The following is a 27904-nucleotide window of genomic DNA, read 5'->3' as shown; positions in this document are numbered from 1 at the left end:
TGGAGTCCTCCTAGTGCTGGAAGCATTATGTATTATAAATGTGTATTATACTCTAGTAATTCTCACTTTTATTAATGTGCTTTCTGAGCTTTGTATTTCAAGTCCTGTTTTCATCTATTCATCTTGATTTAAAACATATGTGTTATGAGCAGTATGGTTTCTGGTTTATTCACAGAATGTTGACTCTGATCTATATCTCTGAGCATATCTCAGAGGGTGAAAGCTTGTTCTCAAAGCAGTGCTGCTGTGTAGATTGCATTATTTACACCAGACACTTTACTTCCCTTAGTTAAGGGTGCAGTTAGAAGTAAATATATGTGCCCTTAGGCTATTAGGGAACTGGCAAGCCACCATGCAACTTTCCCATGGCTTCCCAGACTCTGACTCATTTTAATCATACCTTTCACTGTGGTTCTGTTGTACTGAGCCCAGACTAACCCTTGTGGCCATTGCTGTTCCATGGTGGGCAGCTTTTATGCTCTTGGCCCCTGCTCCATGGTCTGACTTGACCATTATCTTGACATACACACATGATGTCAGTTCTAAGGCTGGTTGTCCCCACCCTTAACCTTTGATCCAGAGTGAGGGTGGGCAGGAGCTGGGGATATCCTCCCACAGAATACTTTGGAATGCTACCTTCTACAGTGGCTCCACTTTGCTTTTCAGTTTTCCACAACTGGGAAATAGTGTCTCAGTCTTGTGAGAAATGTGAAAGCAATTGAAGAGAAAATCATCCTATATAATAAAAGCCTAATATGCTAAGTATCCGGTCGTACGTTCAACCAATCAAAGCATAATATGCTAATGATATACTAAGGCCGCTCAACCTCTTGCTATGACGTGCACTGACCAGCAGGGGGCAGACACTCAACTCAGGAGCTGTCCCCTGGTGGTCAGTGTGCTCCCGCAGGGGGAGCGTTGATCAGCCAGAAGCCGGGCTGATGGCTGGTGAGCGCAGCTGTGGTGGCGGTAGCCTCTCCTGCCTCTGCAGCAGCGCTAAGGATGTCCAACTGCAGGCTTAGACCCTCTTCCTGCAGCAGTCGGACATCCCCCGAGGGCTCCTGGACTGTGAGAGGGTGCAGGCCAGCTGAGGGACCCCCCCCCCGCCCCGAGTGCACAAATTTCATGCACTGGGCCTCTAGTAATGGCATAAAATACATTCTGCCATCTTTGAGAGAGTACCTACTATTGACAGTGCCAGCAATATCATTTTTATAGTTTAGTAGATACAATTAATTGTTTTTTTAAAAAATATATTTTTATTGATTTTTTTTTAAGAGAGAGGAAGGGAGAGAGGGATAGAGAGATGGAAACATCAATGAGAGAGAAGCATCATTGATCAGCTGCCTTCTGCATGCCCCCCCACTGGGGATGTGCTCTGTATTTTGTGTGTTTTTTTCTTAATCCTCACCCAAGGATATGTTTAGAGAAAGGAAGTAAGAGGGAGAGAAAGGGAGAGAGAGAGAAACATCGATCAGTTGCCTCCCATATGTGGCTTGTCAGGGAATTTGAATTTCTAGTAAGTTTCTGGTACTCTAAGAGCTAACTGTACCTTGAAACTTCCCAAAAGAAGGAATTTAGTGAAAGCATGGCTAGTATTTAACTTGGAGTTATTTCTAGTAAAGTAGACAAATACTTTAATTAGATAAAATTTTAATAGAGAGCAGATCAGTGAGCATACATAAAACAGTATATCAAATGTCGTAGGTTAACAAGCATCACCATACATGGTTACCATTTTTATTCTTGTGATGAGAACTTTTAAGATTTACTTAGTAAAATTGAAATATACAATGCAGTATTATTAACTACTAGAGGCCTGGTGCATGAAATTCATGCACGTGTGTGTGTGTGTGTGTGTGTGTGTGTGTGTGTGTCCCTCAGCCCAGCCTGCACCCTCTCCAATCTGGGACATCCCTCTCACAATCCAGGACTGCTGGCTCCTAATCACTCGCCTGCCTGCCTGATTGCCCCTAACTGCTTCTGCCTGCCAGCCTGATCATCTCCTAACTACCCTGCCCTGTCGCCTGATCGATGCCTAACTGCTCCCCTGCTGGCCCAAATGCTCCTAACTGCCCTCCCCTGCCAGCCTGGTCCCCCCCAACTGTCCTTCCCTGCAGGCCTGGTTGCCCCCAGCTGCCCTCCTCTGCTGGTCTGGTTGCCCCCAGCTGTCCTCCCCTGCAGACCTGGGTCCCCCCCAACTTCCCTCCCCTGCAGGCCTGGGTCCCCCCCAACTGCACTCCCCTGCTGGCCCGGTCATCCCTAACTGCCCTCCCCTGCAGGCCTGATTGCCCCCAGCTGCCCTCCCTTTCAGTCCTGGTCCCTCCCAACTACCCTCCCCTGCTGGCCTGATCACCCACAACTGCCCTCCCCTGTCGGCCATCTTGTGGTGGCCATCTCATGTGTTGGAGTGATGGTCAATTTGCATATTGCCTCTTTATTAGATAGGATAGTCACCATACTGTTAATTACATCCTAGGACTTACTTATTTTATAACTAGAAGTTTGTAAACTTTGACCACCTTTACCCATCTTATCCATCCATAACTCTGGAAACTGCCAATCTGTTTGCTGTATCTGAGTTTTGTTTTTGCCATTCCACATATAAGTGAGATCATATGATATTTGCCTTTCTCTATGTGACTTATTTCACTGAGTACACTGACTTTATGATCCATCCATGTTACCACAAATGGCAGGGTTTCCTTTTCTTTATGGCTAAATAATATTACACACACACACACACACACACACACATGCATGCACACCACATTTTCTTTACCCATTCATTTATCAGTGAACATTTAGGTTGCTTCCATGTCTTGCTATTGTAAATAATGCAGCAATGAATATGAGGGTGCATATATCTTTCCAAGGTAGAGTTTTTATTTTCTTTGGATATATACCCAGAAGTGGAATTGCTGGATTATATGTACTATTTTTAACTATTTGAGGAAAGTCTATATTCCCACCAGCAATACACACGGTTTTTTTCGCCATATCCTGGCCAACATTGGTTATCTCTTACCTTTTTGATAATAGTTATTCTAACAGGTGTGTGGTGATATTTCATTGTGGTTTGACTTGCATCTCCCTGATTATTAGTGAAATTGAGCACATTTTCATGTACCTGTTGGTTATCTGTATGTCTTCTTTGGAAAAGTGTCTTCTGCCAATTTTTAATTGGATTTTTTTTCTATTGAAAGAAATTAATTTTTAAAAGTATTTAGGATATTAACCTCTTACTGCCTTTTCATTTTGTTGATGGTTTTCTTTGCTGTGCAGAAGCTTTTTAGTTTTCAGTCATACTAATTTATTTTTGTTTTTGTTGTTCTTAGTGTCAGATTCAAAAAAATCATTGCCAAGAACTATGTCAGGGAGCTTACTGTTTATATTTTCTTGTAAAAGATTTATGGTTTCAGGTCTTATGTTTATGTCTTTAATCCAATTTGAGATAATTTTTGTGCAAGGTAGTTTCATTCCTTTGCATGTAGTTATCCAGTTTTTCCAGCAACATTAAAGAAACTTTCTCCATTCAATATGTCCTTTCCACATTCCATATTCTTGGCTCCATTTTGTAAATTTATCGACCACATATGCATGGGTATTTATCTGAACTCTCCTATTGTGTTCTAGTGATCTGTGTGTCTGTTTTAATGCCAGTATTATACTGTTTTGATTACTGTAGCTTTGTAATATAGTTTGATATCTGGCAGTGTGATGCTTTCTGCTTTGTTCTTTTGCAGGATTGCTTTGGCTATTTAGGGTCTTGTGATTTCATTCACATTTTATGGTTGCTCTATTTTTATGAAAAGTGCTATTAGAATTTTTAGATTGCTTTGGGTATTCTGGACATTTTAACAATGTTAATTCTTCCAATCTAATAGAAAGCATGGAATATCTTCCCATTTATTTGTATCATCTTCAGATTTTTTTCACTAGATGTCTTATAGTTTTCTTTTACCTTTTTGGTTAAATTTATTTATAGGTATTTTATTCTTTTTGATACAATTGTAAATGGAATTGTTTTCTGAATTTCTCTTTCTGATATTTTGTTATTAGTATATAGAAAAACACCCGATTTTTGTATATTTATTTTGTATCTTGAAACTTCACTGAAATGATTAGTTCTAATAGTTCTCTGGTGGAGTCTTTAGGGTTTTATATGCAAAATATCACATCATCTGTAAAATGGTGACAGGTTTACTTCATCCTTTGTAATGTGGGTGCATTTTATGTTTTTTTCTTGTTTGATTGCTCTGAGAAGAAAAGTGGTGTGAGTGGACATGTTTGCCTTGTCCCTGATCTTAGAGGAAAAGCTTTCAGCTTTTTGCTGTTGGGTATGATGTTAGCTGTAGGTTTGTTGTATATGGTCTTCATTATGTTGAGGTATGTTCCCTCTATACTCACTTTGTTGAGAGTTTTCTTATCATAAATGGATGTTGAATTTTGTCAAAAGCTTTTTCTGCATCTGTTGAGATGATGGGATTTTTATCTTCCTTTTGTTAACATGGTATATTCCATTGATTTGCAGATATTGAAACATCCTTGTATTCCTGGAATAAATTCCACTGAATCATGGTGTGTAATCCTTTTAATGTATTGATGAATTGGATTTGCTAATATTTTGTTGATAATTTTTGCATCTTTGTTCATCAAGGATATTGGCTGGTAATTTTCTTCTCTTGTGGTGTCCTTGTCTGGTTTCGGGTATCAGGACAATGCTACCTTTATAAAATGAGGTTGGAAGTGTCCCCTAATCTTCTATTTTTTGAAAAAGATTGAGAAGGATTGATATAAATTTTTTTAAGTGTTTGGTAGACTTCATCTATGACGCCATCTGGTCCTGGACCTTTTTTTTTTGTTGAGAAGTTTTTGATTATTGATTCAATCTCCTTACTACTAATTGGTCTGCTATGATGTCTGAGGCCAGTCTGGGTGGTGGTGAAGCTGGGTTCTTAGTCACAGCAGCTCTCCCCTTCAAGTTGGCATGGTTTCTGTGCCAGAGGTGGCCGCCCCGGGAGTGCTTGCAACACTAGCAGGGGCTCCCCGGCTAGTAGAGTCTGGTCTACCAGCCCCTGAGACTCCTGCAGGATCTAACTGTCACTCACACATGCACGCACGCACACACACACACACCACACACCCTTTCACTCCCTCCCTCACTCAGACTCCTCCTCACTGCTGCCCTGCCAGCTGCCATCTCGACTCCCTCTCCACTGATCTTTATTTTAACTTTAAAAAAAAAACAACAGCTCTTTGTTTCATTGATTTGTCCCATGGTCTTTTAAACCTCTACTTTATTTCTGCTCTGATCTTTGTTATTTCCTTCTTTTAACTTTGTCTTCATTTGTTGTTGTTCTCAGTTCCTTGAGGTGTAAGTTTATGTTGATTGAGATTTTTCTTGTTTCTTAATATAGTTATTTATCACTATCAACTTCCCTCTTAGAATTGCTTTTGCTGCTTCCAGAAAGTTCTGGTATGTTGTATTTCCATTTTCATTTGTCTCAAGGCATTTTTTGATTTCTTCTTTGACATATTGGTTGTTCAGAAGCATATTGTTTAATCTCTACATATTTTGTTTTTTTCCAATTTTCTTGTAATTGATATCTAGTTTCATATCATGTGATAAAAAAAGATGCTTGAGATGATTTTATTCTTTTTGCAATTCTTATGACTCATTTAGTGACCCAACATATGAACCATCCTGGGGAATGTTTCATGTGTGCTAGAGAAGAATGTATATTCTGTTGTTTTTGGATAGAATGTTCACTGAATGTCTGTTAAGTCCATCTGGTCTAACATGTAATTTAAGGCCAATGTTTCCTTATTAATTTTTTTGTTTGGATAATCTATACATTGCTGAAAGTAGAATATTAAAGTTTCCTATTATTATTGTACTAGAGGCCCGGTGCATGAAAATTTGTGCACTCAGGGGAGTGGGTGGGGGGTGGTCTCTCAGCCCGGCCTGCGCCCTTTCACAGTCCTGGGTCCTCGGGGGATGTCTGCCTGCCGGCTTAGGCCTGCTTCCCACAGTCAGACATCCCTCTTGCAGTCCGGGAGCCATTGCTCCTTACCACCTGCCTGCTCACTGCTCCTTATAGCTCAGCTTGCTGCTCCTTAGTGCTGCCTCGGAGGTGGGAGAGGCTCCTGCCACCAATGCTGCACTTGCTGACTGGCACTACCCCGTGGGAGCACACTGACCACCAGGGGGCAGCTCCTGCATTGAGCGTCTGCCCCCTGGTGGTCAGTGCGCATCATAGCGACTGGTCATTCTGCCGTTTGGTCGATTTGCATATTACCTTTTTATTATATAGGATTGCTGTGTATTTCTGACTTTAGGTTTGTCACTATTGCTTTGCATATTTATGAGCATAAATATTTATAATATTACATTTTTTTATTGGATTGACTCCATTATAATCAATCATATAATGACTTTCTTTGTCCTATTACAGTCTTTGTGGTAAAGTTTGTTTTGTCTGATATAAGTATAGTTATCCCAGCCTTCTGTTGGTTTCCATTTGCATATAATACTTTTTTTCATTCTTCACCTTTAGTTTTTGTGTCCTTACATCTGAACTGAGTCTCCTAGACAGCATATAGATGGGTCTTTAAAAAAATTAATTACTAAGCCATTTTGTGTCCTTTGATTGGAGAATTTAGTCCACTTACCTTTAAAGTAATTATTGATAAGTATGTAATTACTGCCATTTTGTTAATTGTCTCCTGGCTGTTTTATAATTCCTTTGTTGTTTTGTTCTTCTTTTGCTCTCTTCCTTTGTGATCTAATTAATCTGTGGTAGTATGCTTACATTTCTTTTTTTAAAATCTTGTGTATCTACTATAGGTGTGTATTGTTTTTTGTGTGTGGTTACCATGAGGTTTATATAAAACAACTTATGTCTGTTTTGAAGTTGATAATGACTTAACTTTGAACACATTTTAACACTACATTTTTATTCACTCCCACTCACTTTATATTTTTGATGTCAAAATTTGCAGTATTTTATTTTGTGTATCCCTTAACTAATTATTGTATTTATTTTGATTCCTTTTAACTCTTTCCCCTTCACACTAGCTTTGTAAGGGATTCTCTTTTAGTCTTCAACTTTTGACATGTTACATTTTAATGTATCTTGGTGTAGGCCTCTTGGTTCATCTGTTTTGGAACTCTCTGGGCTTCCTGCATCTGGATATCTGTTTTCTTGCCCAGGTTAGGGAAATTTTCATGTATTATTACTTTGAAAATGTTTTCTGCTCATTTTCTCTTCTCCTTTTGGGACCTCTATAATGTGAGTATATGTTGGTCCACTTGATGTCCTCTGAATCCTTTAAACTATTTTTACTGTTTCACATTTTTTTCTTTTTGTTCCTCTAATTGGATGAGTTCCTCTCCACTATGAGTTTGCTGTTCCTTCTGCTTCATCAGTTCACTGTTGAAACCCTCTATTGCATTTTTCATGTCAGTTATTGTACTCTTCGTCTCTGTGACTTCTATGTGGTGGTGTCGCTTTGTTGGAATTCTCACTTTGCTCAAGTATTTTCCCCCAAGCTCCTTGAGCATCTTTAAGGCTGCTATTTTTGAACTCTTTATCAGTTAAATCACTTATCTCCCTTTCATTAAGGTCTTTTCTTAGGTTTTTATCTTCTTTTGTATGGAGTGGATTCCTTTATTTCTTCGTTTTTCCTTGACACTCAGTATGTTTCTATTAGGTAAAATACTCACTTCTCTCAGTCTTGAAAGAGTGGCCTCATGTAGGAGATGAACCATATTATTCAGCCCTGTCCAGGCTGTTGGTTGCCCCTCAAACCTTTGTCATTGTCCAAATAGCCTATTTTATTCTGAGTTGCTCTCAATAGTTGCAGGTGTGCCAAGACCTGTCAATGTCCCAATGGATAGGACCTCAGTCAGCATCTGATTGCAAGCCAGACTCTCGGACAGCAGTTTCTAAAGTATGGGAATGTGCCTCTTTGAGGGGAATACTGGGAGAAGGGTGTTTCTGTCTTCTTCCTCCATACTGAGCCTTGGGGTTATAGCCAGTAAAGGGCTGTTTGTTGGCTTTCGTCTATCAGTGGTTCTCAACCTTCCTATTGCCGCAACCCTTTAATACAGTTCCTCATGTTGTGGTGACCCCCAACCATAAAATTATTTTCATTGGTACTTCATAACTGTAATTTTGCTACTGTTATGAATCATAATGTAAATATCTGATATGCAGGATGTATTTTCATTGTTACAAATTGAACATAATTAAAGCATAGTGATTGATCACAAAAACAATATGTAATTATATATGTGTTTTCCGATGGTCTTAGGCGACCCCTGTGAAAGGGTCTTTCGACCCCCAAAGGGGTCGCGACCCACAGGTTGAGAACCACTGCGTTAAAAGTGTTTGGGCCTGTTGCCAAGAGATTCAAAGAGTGTTGCCTCGAGGGAGATTCTCATTGCTGAGTTTGAAAGTGGCAAGGGATGTGGGTGGTCGGAGGAGTAAGTGACTCCTAGCGACAGACTTAGTGAGACTCCTGTTCTACATCAGTGAGGAACTGAGTTCAGTCATAACAACTTAAGCTATGAAGAGGATCTTGAGCTCCAGACGTGAACAATTTAGTAGATACATTGATTTTAGCCTTGTAAGACCCTGAGCAGAGAATCTAGACATATTGTTCCTGAAATTCTAACCTAGAGACCCGTGAGCTAAGAAATGAGTATTGTTTTAAGCCTTGGTTTGCACTAATTTGTTACAGCAGCAATAGAAAACCAAAACAACTGAATATTTTGCTTCACAAAATTGCAACAATGATTTGTTAAATATTTATTGATGTTAAATCCACATTACACCAGCACAACAACCCAAAAATAGTATGATAGTACTATTTTTTTTATAAATACAACATAAAAGATGGCAAAATAATGCTACTTAATCCCAAACCCAGAAAATTAGCAAAAAAGTCACATTCAGAAAAATTTGGCAAGTAAGATATGACATAAGTCATAGTACTACAATATAGGTAGGTCCATGAGGGACTTTGTATGGTATCTTAAATTCCATATTAGTAATGCATATAAGTGTGGCCAAAGAAGCTTGCACCACTGCATAGAACATCTGCCACCCAGTGCTCAAGCCTGTTAATCATTTCAAACCCGGTTGGTTGGTGTTCTTACAAAGAAGTAGAAAGCTGTACATGTGAAGCAGTAATATGAAATATATGGGGTGGTACACAGATATAAAATTACTTTAAAAAATACTATGTATTGAATTGAGTAACTGAGCTTAGAGAGTTCAACATTTTTATTATAAATAATGAAAGATATACGTGTTTTGCATAAGGAATACAGTGTTTTCTTTTCATAGCAAAGTACCATTAAAGCCTCATGTTTTATAAAATTAGGCCAAATTGTTGTTTCTTCTTTTTAAAAATTTATTGGTTCCGACTTAAAACCATCAAGTCTGGTCAGAATCATCTCAGTCTAGCTGATGCAGAATCATGTGCATTTAAAAATCAGTCTTTGCTGAGACGCCTTTACAAACTCCTCAGAACGTGGCACCTTCTTAAAGCACGGTTTCATGTGAGCAGGGATGTGAACTGGTATTTTCCATTCAACATGTCTTGGTGCCATTGAAAAAAATACATTATGGCACAAACCTGTTTTTGTCTCTCCTAAGTCTCCATTTCCTTCAAGTAGACTAGATGCTACAGGCAATGTCTCTCTTACACCAATCTTGCAGTCTCAGTCCATTGTCAACTTGCTCTAAACATCTAAAATCATCAACTACTACACAAACTCAGACAACACTAAATTTCCATAGCACAGGTGCTCCAACTTCCAGCTGGCCCTAGATTCCCTGACTTGTGAATGGCTGTGTTTTTTCACCTACTTGTGAGATTAATTTTCAAGAAAATCAAAGAAAAGCCTGGCCTTTAACATGTCTCCTGCCCTTCTACTTTTATCTAAATGAACACAAAGTAGTAAGTATGTTGGTAGCCTTTTCCTTCGTTCTTCTCCTTATGTCTTTCAAACCCCTGTTTCCTCCAAATTCAGTATGCCTTGGTTATTTGGGTGGTTTGGATGCCTTTCCTGGAATGGACTGTAATATATTTCTGCTCTATTCAGAATACTTTATATTATTTATATTTAAATTAGCCATTTAATATGGTTTGTAAATAAGCTTTCTACCTAGGTAGCATGAAAGGAAATAAAACACATAAAAAATGTCAAGAACTAAGGTGTTACCCTTATTAGAAAACACTTGACAGTATTATATTTAAGGCAAGTAATTTCCTCCTTATGATTTAATATAAAACAGTTTGCAAAGACAAGGCATTAACTTGGATTTCTTTCCTATTCCTTTTCCATCCTTACATATTGCACTTGGTTCACTGTAGCTGTCTGGATACACTGCCACTTTAGAATCATTTTAGTATTTTTATGGTACAAATGCCTCATGTTACGCATTGCACACTATCATGTTGTGTAGCACCTAAAGCTAGTGTTTAAAGGCTCGTTGATAATACGAATTGTGGTTACCTTTAGCATTTCAGACCACTTTAATCACAGCAATTCAAAAGTTTTCCTGTGCAATGTGTACATTTCTATCAGCATCACCTACTTAAACTCTAAGTTTGGTATATCAAGTAAAAAAAATATTTTGGTTTCTTTTATTTCTTATAGTCAAAGGTATGGTTTTGCCTTTTACGTAGTGACAAAGGCATATGCTGGTCAAGGCAGGGTGTTTCAGTGTTTCAGCTTTAAGAAGAATGTCGGATTACAGGTCCTCACTCTCCACCAGGCCGGCATTCAGTGTCAGGTGAGATGGGCTGGCTTCAGGCTGGAACGCTGCTTTGATGTCTAGTCCCTGGTCCGAAAGTGCTGCATAGCGACTGGCTGAGGGGCGTACTTTTTTTGGCTTGGTGCTCTGTGGCTGCTGATGCCACTGGGCTACAAAAAACAAAACAAAAACAGGCTCTTTTAACCATGATTACTGGAAAGCCCTTAGATGTTTCAAGTAAATACATGTCTTTGACATACTCCAGGCACATGTTCCTTATGAAGACTGGACACACTGATAGTAGAAATCCTAAAATTTAAGAATAGTTTTGCATTTTACTCATATGTTGCTGAGTTACTGTCTATACAGGGTATTGGGACTATAACAGCTGGATAATAAAGACCAAGTGTAGTTTATTTTTATTTGAAAATAAATATTTGCTACAGCACAGGGAATCCTTTGAGATAGTCTCTAAGTTTCCTAATTCACCTCCCTCCTCTTTCTTAATTTTCAGAGTTCATAATGTATAAATGCCACAATAATTAGAGTAGTTTGGTATTCTGGGTGGATCTTTTAACAGTGATCAATAGAAAGGAATTAGGCAGTCGGGAAAGTTGAGGTTACTCATTTTCTGAAAAACCTCATGAAGTTATTTCTCATTTAAGAAGAGATAAGTTCTTACATTTTTCTAGTGGTTTTCTCTATGTCAATAGATCACATTATGCTATTGTACTAGTTTGTAAATTCAATAAACATGATTTTATTTAAATTTAGGATGCATAATCACAAATCTGTTGTTCAGCTGCTTAAGATATATTAATGAGAAAAGCACTAAGCCACAAAAGTATGCATTCCAGGATCAATGGTACACACACTCAGAGTGCAATAAGACATTGTGATAGGATTATAATATAAAGAAATGTTAAAAAAAAAAAGGCAGTCATTTGCAAAACACAGTAACAAGCGTCATGTGAAAAACATGTGGTTATGCCTTTGCCTACGGTTAACGCCTATGGTATGCTTGGGTAAGGAAGCCACAACTGACTAGCCAACATGCATAGTTTGCTAATAATGCAAAGTTTCTGCATGATACTTGGGTATTTGTTCTCCTGGTGTAGTTCACTATTAATGTCGAGAAACTATAAATAGAAAGAGAAAGAACAATATGAAATTTTTGGCAGAAAAAACACTAGTTTATAAGATTAAATAGCAGTAATGTGATTTGCTGTGCAGATGCCCGACTTTCCTAACGTAATGGATAAATGCAATAAGGTGGAGCGCACTCACTGTAGACGTCCAGCCTGGCCGTGCAGGACACAATCCCAGCCTCATTCTTAGCCGACACGGTGTACCACCCGGCGTCGTCTTTTGTGGCTCCCTGAATGAGCAGGCAGATGTAGCCATGATTGTCCTGGTGCATGCTGAAGAGAAGGATAAGGCCATTAGGGTTTGAAATTTGTAAAAAGTGGCTGTGAACACGAAGCATCATTTTTAATTAGGTCATTAGAAACAGAATAGTGTGAGCAGGCGATAATAGGGTCATACTTATTCTGGAGAGGCTGCCAGCCCCATTAAAGTTAATGGGAGAGAAGAGCAGACGTCAAGAGGTTGAATAAATCTGCACACTTAATTTCTAGTTAAGGATCTGCCTTTACCAAAGCACTGAATAGTTTCTATCACCATTGAAGCAAATGAATTCATCTTTTCTTTTAGGTATAAAGATAAACACAAAAAAATCACCATGAGATTAAATTAGAATGTGCTTCATCACATACCATTATAGCTTCTTTCTAAAGGCTTGATCACACATTAGAGAGTGATTTTTGTTTTTGATGTCATCAGTAGCATGACTCACACAGATTTACGTGTTATGTGAGCCGTGTTTCCTATGTATCATTAGGATTAGATTAATTCGTCCTCTAGTCTCACCTCACTCGGTCAGTGCTGTGAGTGAGTGATTCATTTTCTTTCTTCCAAAATATCTGAGGTGGTGGCACTCCTGAAACACGGCATTCCAGTCTCACTGGGTACCCGTCAGCAACGCCGGTGTTCTGCAGCTTCTCGATAAACACGGGGGGTTTGTGTGCCTCTTTAGCTGAGAAAACACGACATAAATGATCTATCAGTGATAGATGAAAGGAGCACTATGAAGAATTCAGAAGCTTTTTGAAATATTCCTTAAACGGATCTTTTATGATACTATTTGTCACTTCAGAGGTGGCACGATGCTAGTCTTCTCTCCAAATTATTCTTTCACCAAGAAAGGTTACTATGCTTCCTTCCACTCATTTGTTTCCTCAATGAATTCAAGCCTGACAGGCCCACACAGTCCACTGGCCATCTGCTGCACAGAATGCCTGACAGACTGTGTGAGACTCCTAGGTCATTGCCAGCAGCTGGGATGGCTTCACTGCTAATTATGTGACTACCCAGGCCCAGCCTTTACCAACCACTGCCACCTAGTGGTGCTGAGGAGGACACGTGTATCTAGGAATTTGATCACTTTAATTCCTCTCCCTGCTATCTGAAATGTTTGCTATGAAGATTCTGAAACTTTTAAGTGATGGCTTAAGTGAGAAGTACTGTAGGATTGAAAAGGGGAAACATAAAGTTGAGAGGCATTTTCACCTAACTTTGGCAGCTTTAACTAGTTACCTATAAATTACAGATTCCAATTTGTATTTGAAGGGCTATAAAAAGACCTTGAAGGAAGGAAGCCATATAAAAGGATAACTTCATTAGTCTGAAAATTCAGAACTGACTGTTAAAAGCACTCTAATATCACCATCCAATGGGAAATTGTTTTCTTGGATCTGATGTAGAAACAATTTGAGAAAATAAGGTTTAGTTTTATTTTCTTCTGAGCTACCAATAATGAATTTGAGGATACATGTCTTCACCATATTCTACCTTCTGGAGTGATAAATATATCAAAGCAAAGCTAAGGGAAAAACAGGTGAAGATGATAAACATTCTACCTGAAATTTTCAAATACCCAAGACTATCTAAAAAAAATATTTTTTATTGATCAGCCATCTCCTATATGCCCCCTACTGGGGATCGAGCCATGACCTCCTGGTTCATAGGTCGACGCTCAACCCCTGAGCAACACCGGCTGGAGTAGAGGGTAGTATTTTTATTGGACTTTACATGGTTACTTGACCTAGGCTATTTTGGTGAAGTAGGAACAGACTCCACTTAGTATTCTTTCTGGGCCCAGTTTTGAAAAGAGCGTAAAATGTATAAAAAATGTCTTAATGTCATAGCAGCTCACCATTAAGAGTAGCAGTTACCATTGCAGAGCATTGCTATGGAGGGTACTGGTGATGCAGAGCCTCACAGATTTAATCTTTATAAAACATGTGAGGCATCATGTTCCTCATTTTTCATATGGAGAAATGAAGTGGCAGAGTTGTTATATATGTGCCCAAGGACACAGCTAGTAAGCAAGAGCTGGGATATGACGTCAGAGACTTTGCTTCCAATTACTATGTGCTGCCATGTTCTAGCGGAGATGTCTCTTGGACCTCAAGGGTCAGTCCTGAGGACAGGCAGCACATTTAACAGGAGAACCCAAAGGGTGTAGTCTGATGAGGGAGAGTTAGAGGAATGAGGGAAGTCAATCCTAGTGCGTAGTATACTGAATACTGTACACAGAATTGTAAAGCATGGCTAACACACAGCACCATAGTCCACATATTAACTGCTACTCTATTTCTTCAAAGAACTCAGTGGCTCTCGGTGTGTAGAAGAGCACTAGGAGTCAACAGACCTTTTGAGACTGGCCCTTAGCTGACTAATGGGACCCGGGGAAGTCACTTAATCTCTCTAGTTTCCACATGCCTAAAGCTAGGATGAACATTTGCTCTAATTATCTCATAGGGCTGTTGTAAGGACTAATTGAGATAATGTATATGAGGAATAAACATTGTTGCTTTTTTTTTTTTTTTACAAGAAGAGATATCAGAATCTTATGTTCAACTCCTAAGGATGGTATAAACCTTTCCATAAACATACTGTCCTTATCTAAGGGTAAGACTTCATATAACAATACTTTTACAAAGTTTACCAAACAGTATAATCAATTAAAAGGCAATTCTGAGTTTAATGTGACTATAATATTTGGGGGTAATGAAATGTTTAAAATTTTGGACTTTGAAATTGGTATCTGTTACTTTAAAAGCTGAGTCTATCTTCAGAATTTCATGCATAAGCAAATTCTTATACAGCAAGTTTGGTTCTTGGAGCCCATGCTGCTGCTCACTGCCCTTTTCTTAGATAACACTGAGGGCCAACACATACACACGAGTTGGATGACCCAGAAAAGCCCAAATCCCTTTCTCTCTTGTCCAGGCTAGTGGGAGAAGGAAAAAATAAATCATAATGGCTACACTGAAGAAAAATTAGTTTCTGATTTGCTAAGCCTTACAACATGCTCTAATTGGCTATTTTGATGATACAATCTATTTTTCAGCAGTTTGAATTATTCTCCATATTGGTTACTGATGTAGGATTAGTTCACATTTCCAAATCTGATGGTCATTGGAGAGAGGAAGGATTCGCAGCTGAGCCTACCTGCAACCACAAGCTCCAGGCTGAACGAGTTCTGTCCTGCTCGGTTAGTGGCTATACACGTATAGATGCCGGCATCTCGCGATGTGACAGGCTCTATGATCAGAGAGTGCACCCCGTTCTCACGTACGAGCATCTTGTGAGCACTGTCGGGGCGGACTGGCTTTCCATCTAGTTGCCAGCTTAGATCTGGGGTTGGTAATCCACTGACCTAAACCAGAAAGAAAATGCATATAAATTTCTCTGATATTAAAACAATGAAATCAAGAGCTAAGGCTAAGAAACCATAATAAATTCCTCCCTTGGTAGTACAAAAGATGGCTTTTAGTACCAGCTCAGGTTCTTTTTTGCTTAAAACCTTTCAGTGGCTCCCTAAGCACTCGTGCATTCACTTTTAAACATTTCTTATAGAGCAGCCTAGAGAAATGGGGATTTAAAAAACGTCTGTCATCGTCTGACCTCACCAGGGGTTATAAAGACTACTGGGTGATGTCAGCGTAGGGCCCTGAGCTCTTTGACAAAAAGATGTCCCACCATAATAACTGTAACAAATTCTCAGCTGGCATTTATACACTATGAAGCTTCTCATCAAAGAGTTGTCATAGCTGTGCAGACGGTGGTGCATCCATCAGCAAATAGGGCTATTACTATTATTTGATAATCCTTGAAACTAACAAGAACAAAACAAAATTACCCAGAAAGCCATATCAACAAATTAGCATCACAATGGAAACATCATAAAATCTTGAGACCATGACAGCTGTGTAGACCAGAGATCAGACAAGAGCACATTTAATTGCTAATCACAAGTTGTGCTGTGAAAGGTATGGATGGCTGCCATCTGTCAACTCTTCACAGCCTTGCCTATGAATGGGGAGAAAAGCACCCCTAAGGAAGGCCTTTCTACCCAGCCCACATTTACTAGTGGGGAGTTACGTACAGAAAGATGTCCGCTGGATTGCAAAACAATTTTTTTGAAGGCCCAGCTCTGCCAAAATCAGCCAGAGAACTCATAACTTCTCTTCCCGCTGTGTGATACTCATTTATACCACCTAAAAGATGCCTCCCCCACATGTCACAAAAGTCTAGAGAATTTAAAGGACAAATATTAAGTACATTTAAATTACTGGTCAAAGGGATGCAGAGATTTGGAAGCAAACAGCAGTAGTTAGGCCGCATGGCTTCTGAGAGGGTCACTCTCTTATGTTCTCCCATCTGTCCACCCCCTACCCTCAGCTCTCCACATACACTGCGTTCCCTGTCGAAGGCCATTGGAAGTGGACTGTAGAAAGAGGGAGTGGATACTTGTGGTCAGGTTCCAGGCCTTTCCCAAGTGTAGAAATAAAGTGGCTCTGCTGTTCCCACTGTTCTAGTTAGACCCCAGACAAGCAGGACCGTGCACTGCCGAGGCCACCGTGTGCTTAGGAGGAGAGAAGCCTAAAGCACTGTGTACTCTCAGCCCACCTCATTCACCATGCACCTGTGCCAGTGGGCAGAGTATAAGGCAAAGAGAAAATGCTGGATTCTACTACCCCTTTTCTAACCCCAACTTTCTTGGTTGCATAAGTAAAGAAAGCCTCATCTCAGGAATTGAAGGTGATTATAATCAGGTCATAATTTAAATAGATCTTTTTAATCTTTTTATATGTTTCTAAAAGATCTAATTTTTGTACAAAGTGCTTCTCTAGGAAATAGTGGCACATGGGAAAGCTTAAATACATTGATTTACTTTTTGTAAAAACAAACTGCCCATATCCTTTAAATTTACTATATTTGTGCTTTGCAATCTCAAAGAGAACCAGCAGAGGGAGCCTAAACAATGGTTCAAAACCTTATCCACACTGCTTAATCATCACTTGTACTTTTTCATTTCATTTTTCCAGCTTCCTTGCATTATTATAGTGTCACTGGATTTTAAGAACTTGTTTATAACTAAAGATGTTAACCATTTCTCATGCATTGCAAATGATATACCATGTTTTTTGTTACTATTTTACTCTGCTGTTTTACTTTTTGGTTGTATCAAACTATCACTGCTCAGCAAAATCATATATGCTCACTGCTTAATCATCACTTGTACTTTTTCATTTCATTTTTCCAGCTTCCTTGCATTATTATAGTGTCACTGGATTTTAAGAGCTTGTTTATAACTAAAAATGTTAACCATTTCTCATGCATTGCAAATGATATACCATGTTTTTTGTTACTATTTTACTCTGCTGTTTTACTTTTTGGTTGTATCAAACTTGTGCATTAAATATAATCATATTCTGTTTTAAAATAAAAACCTTATCCATATTTAAGAGCTAAATTTTAACTTTAAGATCAATAAGTAATGGGGAAAACAAACAAAAAGTTTTCCAGAGCAGTTTTTAAACATTTTTGCCTTAAGCTCTTTTGAGAAATGGATGAAAGCTTTATCACCCACACTTGTGTGCAATTTCAGAGTTCACACATGCAATAAAACCTGGCCTCCCAGAGTTCAGGAGCCCTGCTGTAAAATGGGTGAAAGGAGGCTGTCACTCTCATTTCTCTTAGAAATGACATATGACTGATGAATACATGTATTATTTCAACAAAATGAGAAAGGATAAAACCTCCCAGGGGCTTTCTAGAATATTGTAAATGGGGCCCTAGGGAACGAACATATTTACTGAATGTGTAAAAGTGAAGGAAAAGAATGATTCAAAACAGTATATACATATCCTGTATACTTCACTGCTTTTTCTTTCTCTTAAGCTGAAACACATATTAAAGATGTCTATCTTACATAACTTTCCCAAAAGAAACTAAAGAGAAACGGCAATGAGGGGAGAAGGGAGACGATCGATTTATAGACAATAGCAAACTCTTACTTTGCAGTCCATTCTGCAGAGTTTTCCTTCTTGCACAGTCAGGTTTCCAGGAGCCTGCAAGAAGTGAGGTCTGAAGAACCGCTCCTGGATGGGTTCATTTTCATCTCCACTGTCCCTGGATCTAGAACGAGGCCTTAGAACAGGATAAATGGTAGACAGTAGTTATTTCCAGGCTCTTAGTCATCTGTTGTTTTTCTTTAAAAATAATACATGGGGTAATAATATAATACCCTTGCCTGATTTCTACCCCCAAGGTTTACATATAAAAACGTCAGCAAAGCAAAATCTTGTTTCATTTAGAAATTTCTTATAAATTTAACAATCTGCTAATTGCACATCTTACACATTCTGCTCTCCTAATCTTAAAGCTAGTATAAACCATAAAAAGGGAAATTAGAGAAAATGGGATATTTTATATTAATGTTTTTTACCTAAATACTTTGAAAGCTGTATGAGAAATAGCAGTAGCTGTTGCTCATTTATTTATCACCAATTCTTTTTCAACAGAAATTACTATTAACTTTGTGATTTTAAATGTATGGAAAATTAAGTTTATTATTTTATAAAAATTTAATATCTTTAGAATCAAAATTCCTTCTCATATTAGCCAGGAAAACAAATTGCATTTTAAGGCAGGTTTTCTTTTATATCGGATATCCATGTACTAAAGACTTTTTTTTTTAACTTTCAAATAATGTGCAAATCTCCCAGATCTTGTGCTTCTGTCTTGTTTTTAAGTATGTTGCCAGAGGCATCTTTAAGAGCAATACAATTTTAAAGTAAGGGCAGGGAAGACTTAAAAAGAGAGCAAGATGTTGAATGCAAATTCTGCTTGTAATCATTAGAAAGTAAGTTTAAAAACACTTCACTAGAAAAAGTAAGAGAAAAGTAAGAGTGGAACAAATGGAAGATTCGTATAATAGGCTAATGATTATCAGCTTTTTAATATAGTTTACTCTCTACAAATACAGATGTAATTTTTGAACAGAGTGCTTTTCTAGGAGACAATGGTACATGGGGAAGCTTAGATATATTGAAGACCATAAGAAAAGCAGAAGAAAATAATACAAGAGAATGGATATGCTACTAGATATGTGTGTGTGCAGCCATAGATACAGGCCTAGGATCCTGTGACAGATGTTGCCAGAAACAAGTTAGATTTGCACATGCTTAGGTGCCTCAGTTGGCCTTTTCAAATGTTGCACAAAGGGCTCTGTGGGTCCAATCACATGAGGCCTTATAGACACACCATGTTTTGGTGCTTACTCAGTTCTTCCTGGTGCCTACTATGAGCCTAATTTAGCATTTGTTCTTTTCATCAGGGTGTTTGCATCTGTGGCCTCTAGTTTACTGTCATGCTCCATCTATAAAATATCTAAATAGGAACCAAGATGACAGACTGGTTCACTTATCATATTCTTTTCTAAGTGCAAATGTGTTACTAATAAGTAATATCCTTTCCCCAGTCCTGCCCATCAGCATCCTTACATAAACTCAGGGCTACTAGGAATGGAAAGCACGCACTATTGTTAGCAGATATTTGTTGAGCATTTAAAATATGAAAAATATTACCTATAAGGTTATGGTCTAAAATAAACTGTTTTGAACGAAGTATCTGAAAAATGAATTCTCACAAGCCAGCTGGTTTTAAGAAACCTTAGTGGCAGTAGTTGATAATGGTCAATCCATACAGCTCTTGGTTTTGAACATTTGTGTAGCATTTACTGGTATTTTCGTGTCATGTAAAGATGCTGAGTTTTTATTTCCTCATGTATAAAGTGGGCCCTATTTAACAAACTAGTGATGGTGTATCTGAGCAGGCTTAGCACACTTTAGTAAATGTTTGCTCCCTTCCTCTTTCTGAATTGCAAAGTAGCATAGTCAAGGTGCCATAACTGTATACACTTCAAGGTTATATTCACATTCTGTCTTCAATTATGTGACTTTTATGGTCACCATAATTATAAGAGTGTTGAACTTACAGTAATAAATTAATAGTGACACTTATGGAAAGGAACATCTGAAATACCTTCTGACATGAGGAAGGCCCGAGGGAGAGCGGGGACTGCGACCTCTCTGGTTGACAGCCTGTACCATTAGCCGTCCAGTACAACTGACGCGGCCCTGTTGGAGACATCGGGAGAAGAAGTTAGTTGCTATGCAAAATAACTAACGTCCATTCTCCTATTCTCCATAGCAAATCAATGTGCCATGCTAGTAATGACACCGCCCCCTCTCAGAAAGGTACTTTCCCTGGGTTCAGTAAGCTTTACTGTTTTATCTGGGATGGTATTTAAAATGACAGCCTCACCGGATTAACTGTGATCTGCTAAGGTCTCCCTAACACATGAAGCTGAGTTGTAAAATACAGCAGCAGGACATCACCGTCCTGTGATGATTCCACTTTCACAGTCAAATAGCTAATTTTGAAATCAAACTACATGATTTTAGTTTTCTGTTAGATCTTCTCAGTAATATATTTAATAAACGTTAGTAGTATCCCTTCCCAAAACCACATATTAAAAGAGATGGTGGCATGACAACATGAGCATTATGAAGTAAGTATGCACAGGGATGACAAGGAGAGCATAATGAGTATGGGACGCCATGTTTGCATGAAATGAACATGTTTGAGATTTAAAGACCGGAAGCAAGTTAAGTACCTAAAATGTGTGGGTCATAAGGGCCTATCTAATGAAAAGCTACATTTTATCTCTGAAATTTGGCAACTGAAAATTTGATAAATGCTGTCATATGGATAGACAAAAGTAATATTTACAAGACCCAGATGACATGAATAAATCACCCACTGTTACTCTGGCTTTTTGTTTTAGCCCTTTCTCCTAAATTTTCCCTCACTATTACAAGCAGAATAGCAAACTAGATGATTTTTCCCCTCCACCGTCTCAGCTCCCAGGAGAATTGAGCAGATGTACTTATAAGTTCAGATAATGGCCAAAAGGGAACAGCAAGGAAGGAAAAATGAGAAGCCAATTTATCATGGATTAGACGAGGGAATTCTATCTCAAGGTTGAAGAGTAGCCCCCATGTGCCTTTATAGTCAAAATTTACCATTGACTCCTATTTTCATTCCAAGTTGCCAATGCAGACAGGTTGCAGAAGCAGGAGGTGCTCTGTATGGTCTGAAGAACTGCTTTCCGAGTTCTCCCTGAGAGTGGGCTGGGATGAGGGCAAGGATGCTGGTAGAGGGAACACAGGAAAGAACCCATAGCAGGGTGCAGGGAGCGGCAGGGACCCAGGTAGTGGGGTCTCCAGATCTTCCCAGAGCTAGGACTTCTTGAGGGCCATTACCACTCAGAAAAGGCAGAGGGGTGTAATATGGACAAGAGGAATGTAATAGACAGGAGTAGAATCAGGAATTGCCAAATAGAATGAGGTGGTCATATGAAGCACTCTCAAGTAGTCTTTATACCATTATATATGTAAATTCCTCTAGCACTCACAATATTTGCTGTCAAGGTCACAGTTAAAACATGACTTTTCCTGAAAATTTCCAGGGAGACATGAAGCATAACATTATCAAGAGGAATTATTTCTAACCTAGATTAATTGTAGCTGAAGTTCAGGCCGCATCATATAAATTCTCGTGTGCTGAGTTCTTGGCAAACACTTGATTCCCTAAGCTACCTTGAAATCTGAAAATTAATTTCATCTAACCCTTCCAAATCTATACCTGCCGTAGAAATCTAGATGTGACTTGCTTAGAAGACACCCATTATAAATTACCCGTCTGATGCAACCTGGTAGGTACTTTAACAAATGAACATGTAAGAGCCATGATTCTTTTTGGAGCCTGAGGACACAAATGCCCTACACAAATACCTTAAACTGTACTGACATATGGGATATGACTTCCTTATTGTTTGTTTTGCTGCTTACAAATAATTTTAATTTGGATAGATTAAGATAAATTTGCATAATCTGGATAGATTTTCTTCCTTGTGGTTTAAAACCCAGAGGATCCACAAAGGAAGTTAATATTAACTAATCATTTATATAAGTTAGAAAAAAAAATCCTTTAGCCTGGATTTGAGTCTTGGCTTTCTTAAAACTTTGAGCAAATCACTGATTTTATTTAAGCCTTTGTTTCTTCTGTAAAAACTGGGGTCTGGCTCATAAGGATCTTGTAAAGATTAATGATATAACCGAAGATGATACTGTAAATATCAAATGGTACAGTAATCCACCAGGAATACATTCCAAGACCCCCAATGGATAGTACCAAACTCTATGTATACTGTGTTTTTTCCCCTATACATATACCTTTGATAAAGTTTAATTTATAAATTAGGAATAGTAAGAGGTTAACAACAATGCAACAGTTATAACAATATACTGTAATAAAAGTTATATGAATGTAATCTCTCAGAATATCTTGTACTTTATGTACAGTGTGAATATGCTGGACAAAGGGATGATTCATGTCCCGGTGGGGCAGAGTGGAACATCACACTACTCAGCGTGCAACTGTTAGCTTATGAATTATTTCTGAAATTTCCCATTTAATATTTTTGGACCACAGTAACAAACTGTGGATAAAGGGGACTACTGTACCTGACGTCATAAATTATCATTATTAAATTCACTATTGCGGTATTGTGTCACTAAGGGCCTGAGACATTATATGTGCATGGACAAGGTGATTTTTAGGGTCCCAGCAGCTTGGCTGACTCCAATCTAATTTTCCAAGTGGATGTACTTTAAGGTATGCTCTTACCTCCTTTTTTTGGATTCTTTCAAATACCTCTTTTAATCAATGCCTCCCCTGCCCCTCAGTGCTCTTAATGCTGGGATGAGCCCCAGGCATCTGTGTATGACACTTCCTAGCTCTGGAGTCAATCTGGGTTTGTAAACCAAACCAGTTTTGTCCTTTATTGTTGAGTGACTTCAGACAAGTAACGTAACTGGCTAAGTTTCTTTATCTGTAAAAATAGAACCATTTAGTTAATCCCTCATGGGTTCTTATGAAGATTAAATGAGTTAATAGGTATAAAATACTTGGTACTGTGTTTTACATGTACTCAATGCTCTAAATGTTGACTATAGCTATAATAATAACAACCAGATGGATATGAAGCATCCCTTAGAATTGTTTTGTTAAGTACAATGTTTTCTCCATGTAATGGAGTTCTGTCCCTCTCTCTGTCTCCTGCCCCCGCCCCCCCCACTTTCCCAATTAGGATGTAATTTACTCCAAAGGAAAAAAAAATACTCTTATTACAGGGGACAGAATATGTGGAGAGGAGATCAACCTTTTTAACTTTTGCTGGTGTTTTAAAAGTGCCAAGCACACAGGAAGATTCAGGTGTTGGTTTCTGGGAGGGCTGCGTTTGAGGTAGGAGATGAAAGAAAGATACCTTACTTCACTCTAGCCATTTGATGATGCTTAGGGTAAGCTCTGCCTCCTGTCCTCTCAAAAAAATAAATAGGGTGAACAGGGTGGCATCCTACTCTAAACATTTCACAGTTCTACAATGTTTTCATTGCTACCTCTTAGAACCATATACATAACTACTGCCACAGATATTTCCCAAATTTAAGAAAAGGGAATGTCACCTCTTTACTCCTACGTCATTCTTCACTTCTGAACATAAAGGGGAAAGGTATGGTCTTGAGGGGGCAGACTTATTAGTTTGATAATACAGTATTGGTTAACTACAGGGTGGGCCAAATGTAGGTTTACAGTTGTGAGTACATAAAACAGTTTATTGTATTATTATTTATTAATCATTGTATTATTTTCTATATGAACAACTGTAAACCTTATTTTGCCACCACCCTGTATATTACTAAATCAATAAATGACCAGGAACATTTAACAAACATCCAAACTAACAAGATGTGTAATTTTAACATTTGAAAGAAAAAAAAAATCCTGAATTCAGTAAAGCACTTTTGAAAAGATGCCTCTAGTGTGCACAATTGAAAGTGCAGGTTTTTAAGTCTGAACGTTTTACTTATGAAGATTGATCATACAACATTAGCATTAGGTAATTTTAATCATACCAATGTGCCAGTTAATGCTGGTAATCATCATAATTAGAAGGCTCTGCTGCACATTAATGCTACTACATTTGCTGTTAACTCTTCATTTCTTTCTGCTTTATTAACACATCTATACTATTAATAGAGGAATATGCAAATTGTTAGGGATGCCATCACAGTAACAGTAACAACTGAATAGCAGGCTGCGTGGGGCGACTAGGCCGGCAGGGGGGTTAGTGAGGGAGGACCAAACGACTGAACACCAGGCTGGCAGGGGGGGCAGTTAGGGGTGATCAGACAGGAGCCAGTAGTCTCGGATTGTGAGAGGGATGTCCATCTGCCGGTTTAGGCCCGATCCCTTTAGGCAGTCAGACATCCCCCGAGGGGTCCCGAATTGGAGAGGGTGCAGGCTGGGCTGAGGGAACACCCCTCCGCCCCCCACCCCGTGCACGAATTTTGTGCACCGGGCCTCTAGTGAAGTAATAATGGAAGTGAATATTTAAAGTGAAGATTAAAACAAGTCAAGCAACCTTATAATGCTAAAACAAAACACAATTAACAAACTATCTTTTAAAATTTAACTCAGCTGTGTGTTCCTTTTCTATTTCAAACAAATCCACAGTTTAAAGGCACAGTATAAGTAATAAGTTTGAATTCTTAAAGGGATTCTGTATTAAAACATCCAGCTTGCAAAGATTGTTTGATGCCTCATGCAAGGCCAATTATTTATATAATATGCAAATAACATTTATATTTCCTTGTTTGTGAAATGTAACTTGTGGCATACAGATCTTCATAAAAGCTTGCCACTTGTATACATAATGCAATTTGAGGAAACATCAAACTGCAAAACAGCCATTCCAAAATCCAAGTGCGATGCAGAGTAACCTAGCAACACAACAAAACAAAGTAAAACATTCGTGTTTAGATTTAGCTGTGTCTTATATACAGGATTACTGTCTAAAGTAAATTGTATTTGTGATCCTCATTTTGGCATTATGCTTGGTGCAACACTACACAATCACTCATCATTTCACTTAACTATGGGATCGTTTGGTCTCTTAGGAATTGCCTGAGCGGCGCACATTGCGTATGATACAGAGTCTAGTGTATGGTTAGGGCTGCACAATTTGGATGTAGTCAGCAATACCTAATGTAGTTCTTATTCCCCAAAGATTAACCCCGGTGGAAAAATATTCTGCTGTACTTGAGTGTTTTCCTCTTTCTTTGGTTCTCACCCTTTCTCTCATCATTTCCCACTGCTCAGGAAAACTCTGCCGTCTGTGTTCCCTTATGAACCAGTTTTTCCACTCCAGCCTTTTCCTCTCTCCCTTGGTCATTCCATACCATGTAGGCTACAGTGTACCAGGAAGAATAGGTGTCGTTGTCTCCCTTTCAAACCCAAATACTTTAAAAATGTTAAACAATTTCAGATAACCACAGGGCATCAAGGAAACAGAGAGTCAACCTCAGTTTTCTGTTGACTACATATATGCTTTTGGGATTAATATGTATCTCGAAAAATTTAGGTTTTTCTTTTGAATTTTTTTCAGTGCTGACTGTCATGTTTCTTTTAAATCATGGTTTAATTCACAAATTATAAGAATGGCAAAATACTTTAGTATACAATAACAGATGTTATAAAGTTGAGATTATGACACTGTTAAACATTTCTATTACAGTATTCCTAAAGCAACAAATAACTATGCCAAGGGTTAGGTAGAAGAAAAATGGTCTGCCACTTGTCATGGTTTAAATACTTATGCTTTGGCCCTAACCAGTTTGGCTCAGTGGATAGAGCGCCAGCCTGCAGACCAAAGGGTTCCGGGTTCGATTCTGGTCAAGGGCACACACCTTGGTTGCAGGCTCCTTCCTGGCTCGGGCCCTGGTCAGGGCTTGTGCAAGAGGCAACCAGTGGTTGTGTTTCTCTCTGTCTTTCACTCTCCCTAAAAATCAATGGAAAAATATCCTTGGTGAGGACTAACAAAAAATACTTATGCTTTATTTTTCTAATGGTAGTGAAGTTAAACAATTTCTAGGTGACAACTCACAAAACCTACATCTGTCATATTTGGACATATCTGCCACTGAAGTCCCCAAGATAGAGGAGTTGGCAACATACTCAGAAACTTGGCACAGCGACTACTACCAAGTGCTATAAATATTCTCTCACAACGATTTCAATTTTAGGCATAAATGCCCACTTTTAGCATTTCCTCAGATTGCCTTCCTGAGTTTCCCCTCCTATGCCTGCCTTTGGTCATTTAGATAGAAAAAGAGATTTTTAGCCCCACCCTTTTAATTAGAATAATGGTCCAATCCACTAACCTGGGGATGCTAGATATTAGGAACTGCTCTGGTGGCTGACCACTGGGGCTTTTTGACTCTTGCTCCCTGAGAGCAATCATATTACTATTTGCTTAATCACAGGAGAATTGGGATGTTCTGTGAGAAGGGCTGGGCTTGTGGCTACCTGAGGTAAATGGGTCCACTTCTTTCTTTGTCTTCTCATCAAAGGGGAGTCGAGTCAAAGCACCAGTGAGGGTTCAGTGGGGCTCCTCCTGGACCAGGTAGAGCGGCAGAGCTCTCTGCAGCCTAAATGAGGGCAGCGAGGCTCTCTTTGGTGCCTTCTCTTGGTCCTGAGTGTGTTGGGAGCAGAGAGCAGCTGCTGTCTTCATGTGTGGCCCCTGTCAGCTGTGCTGTGGGCGTGGCCCCGCGCTAGCTCAGGGCTCCCTCCACCGAAGCCCACAGCTGTGGCAGAGCCATGTCTGCTGCCTTACTCCTTTCCCATGGGGGTGGTAAAAAGGAAAAGCCAGGAGGTCAGAAGACCACACATCAGCAACATTTTGGGTAGAAATTCTATCCCAAACTGACTTGCTTACTCTCTAATGGTATTGTGGGAGCAGGGCACCTAGAAACAGACAGACTGACCCTTTATATCCTGGTTCCTCAGGCTTCTGCCACCTCTTTGGGCTGCTTCTCTAAGACAGGGTTAATGGTGTCTTTGAATTAAAATAATGACAATAACTAGCATTTATTGAAAGTGAAATATGTGCCAGGTAAACTGCGTGCTTTACATATATTATTGAAACCAATCTACACTGATAAAAGAGAAAGATGCAAATGGACCGTACCTTCGCTATGCCACTACCCAATCAGGAGTGAGTATGCAAATTAACCCAACAAAGATGGCAGGTTAATTTGCATACACAGGCGCGGGGGCGGGCAGGACACTTGCGTCATCGCCACGGTGACGACGCAGGCGTTCTGCACCACCCCAGCTGCTCGGGGCCTCTGGGCAGCGTGGGAAGGTGGCTCCGGGCTGGAGCGAAAGCAGTGCCAGCAGTCAGGGGAAGGAAGGCCCATTCTTACACGAATCTTCATGCATGGGGCCTCTAGTCTATATATATAAAAGCCTAAATGACCGAACCGGTCGCTATGACGTGCACTGACCACCAGGGGGCAGACGCTCAATGCAGGAGCTGTCCCTGGTGGTCAGTGCACTCCCACAGCGGGAGCACCGCTCAGCTGACTGATGGGCGCCAGAGGCCGGGCTCATGGCTGGCAAGCACAGTTGCAGTGGCGCGAGCCTCTCCCCCTTCCACAGCAGTGCTACTGAGTGACGGGAGCGGCGGGGCAGGATTAGTGGTAGTGGCATGGTGCCCGGCCCGGGCCTGGGCTCCTCCCTGGCTGCCTGCT

General features: G+C 39.4%; 1 protein-coding gene across 1 annotated transcript in view; it reads right to left on the bottom strand.

Moving 5' to 3' along the window:
- Nucleotides 1-8803: 8803 nt before the first annotated feature.
- PALLD (palladin, cytoskeletal associated protein) overlaps nucleotides 8804-27904 on the bottom strand; it is a 392451-nt gene continuing 373350 nt past the window's right edge. Inside the window, exons 15-20 of the mRNA XM_014535224.1 lie at nucleotides 20229-20323; nucleotides 18200-18332; nucleotides 15348-15555; nucleotides 12702-12867; nucleotides 12060-12193; nucleotides 8804-10942 (exon numbers count right to left, since the gene is read on the bottom strand). Coding sequence (XP_014390710.1) covers nucleotides 10770-10942; nucleotides 12060-12193; nucleotides 12702-12867; nucleotides 15348-15555; nucleotides 18200-18332; nucleotides 20229-20323 — 909 coding nt within the window. The 3' untranslated portion in view covers nucleotides 8804-10769. The remainder of the gene's footprint in view (nucleotides 10943-12059; nucleotides 12194-12701; nucleotides 12868-15347; nucleotides 15556-18199; nucleotides 18333-20228; nucleotides 20324-27904) is intronic.

Source organism: Myotis brandtii, unplaced genomic scaffold (assembly GCF_000412655.1).
Source record: "Myotis brandtii unplaced genomic scaffold, ASM41265v1 scaffold14, whole genome shotgun sequence".
NCBI lineage: Eukaryota > Metazoa > Chordata > Mammalia > Chiroptera > Vespertilionidae > Myotis > Myotis brandtii.
Note: the sequence above shows the minus strand (reverse complement) of the source record. Positions and strands in the feature narration are given on the sequence as shown.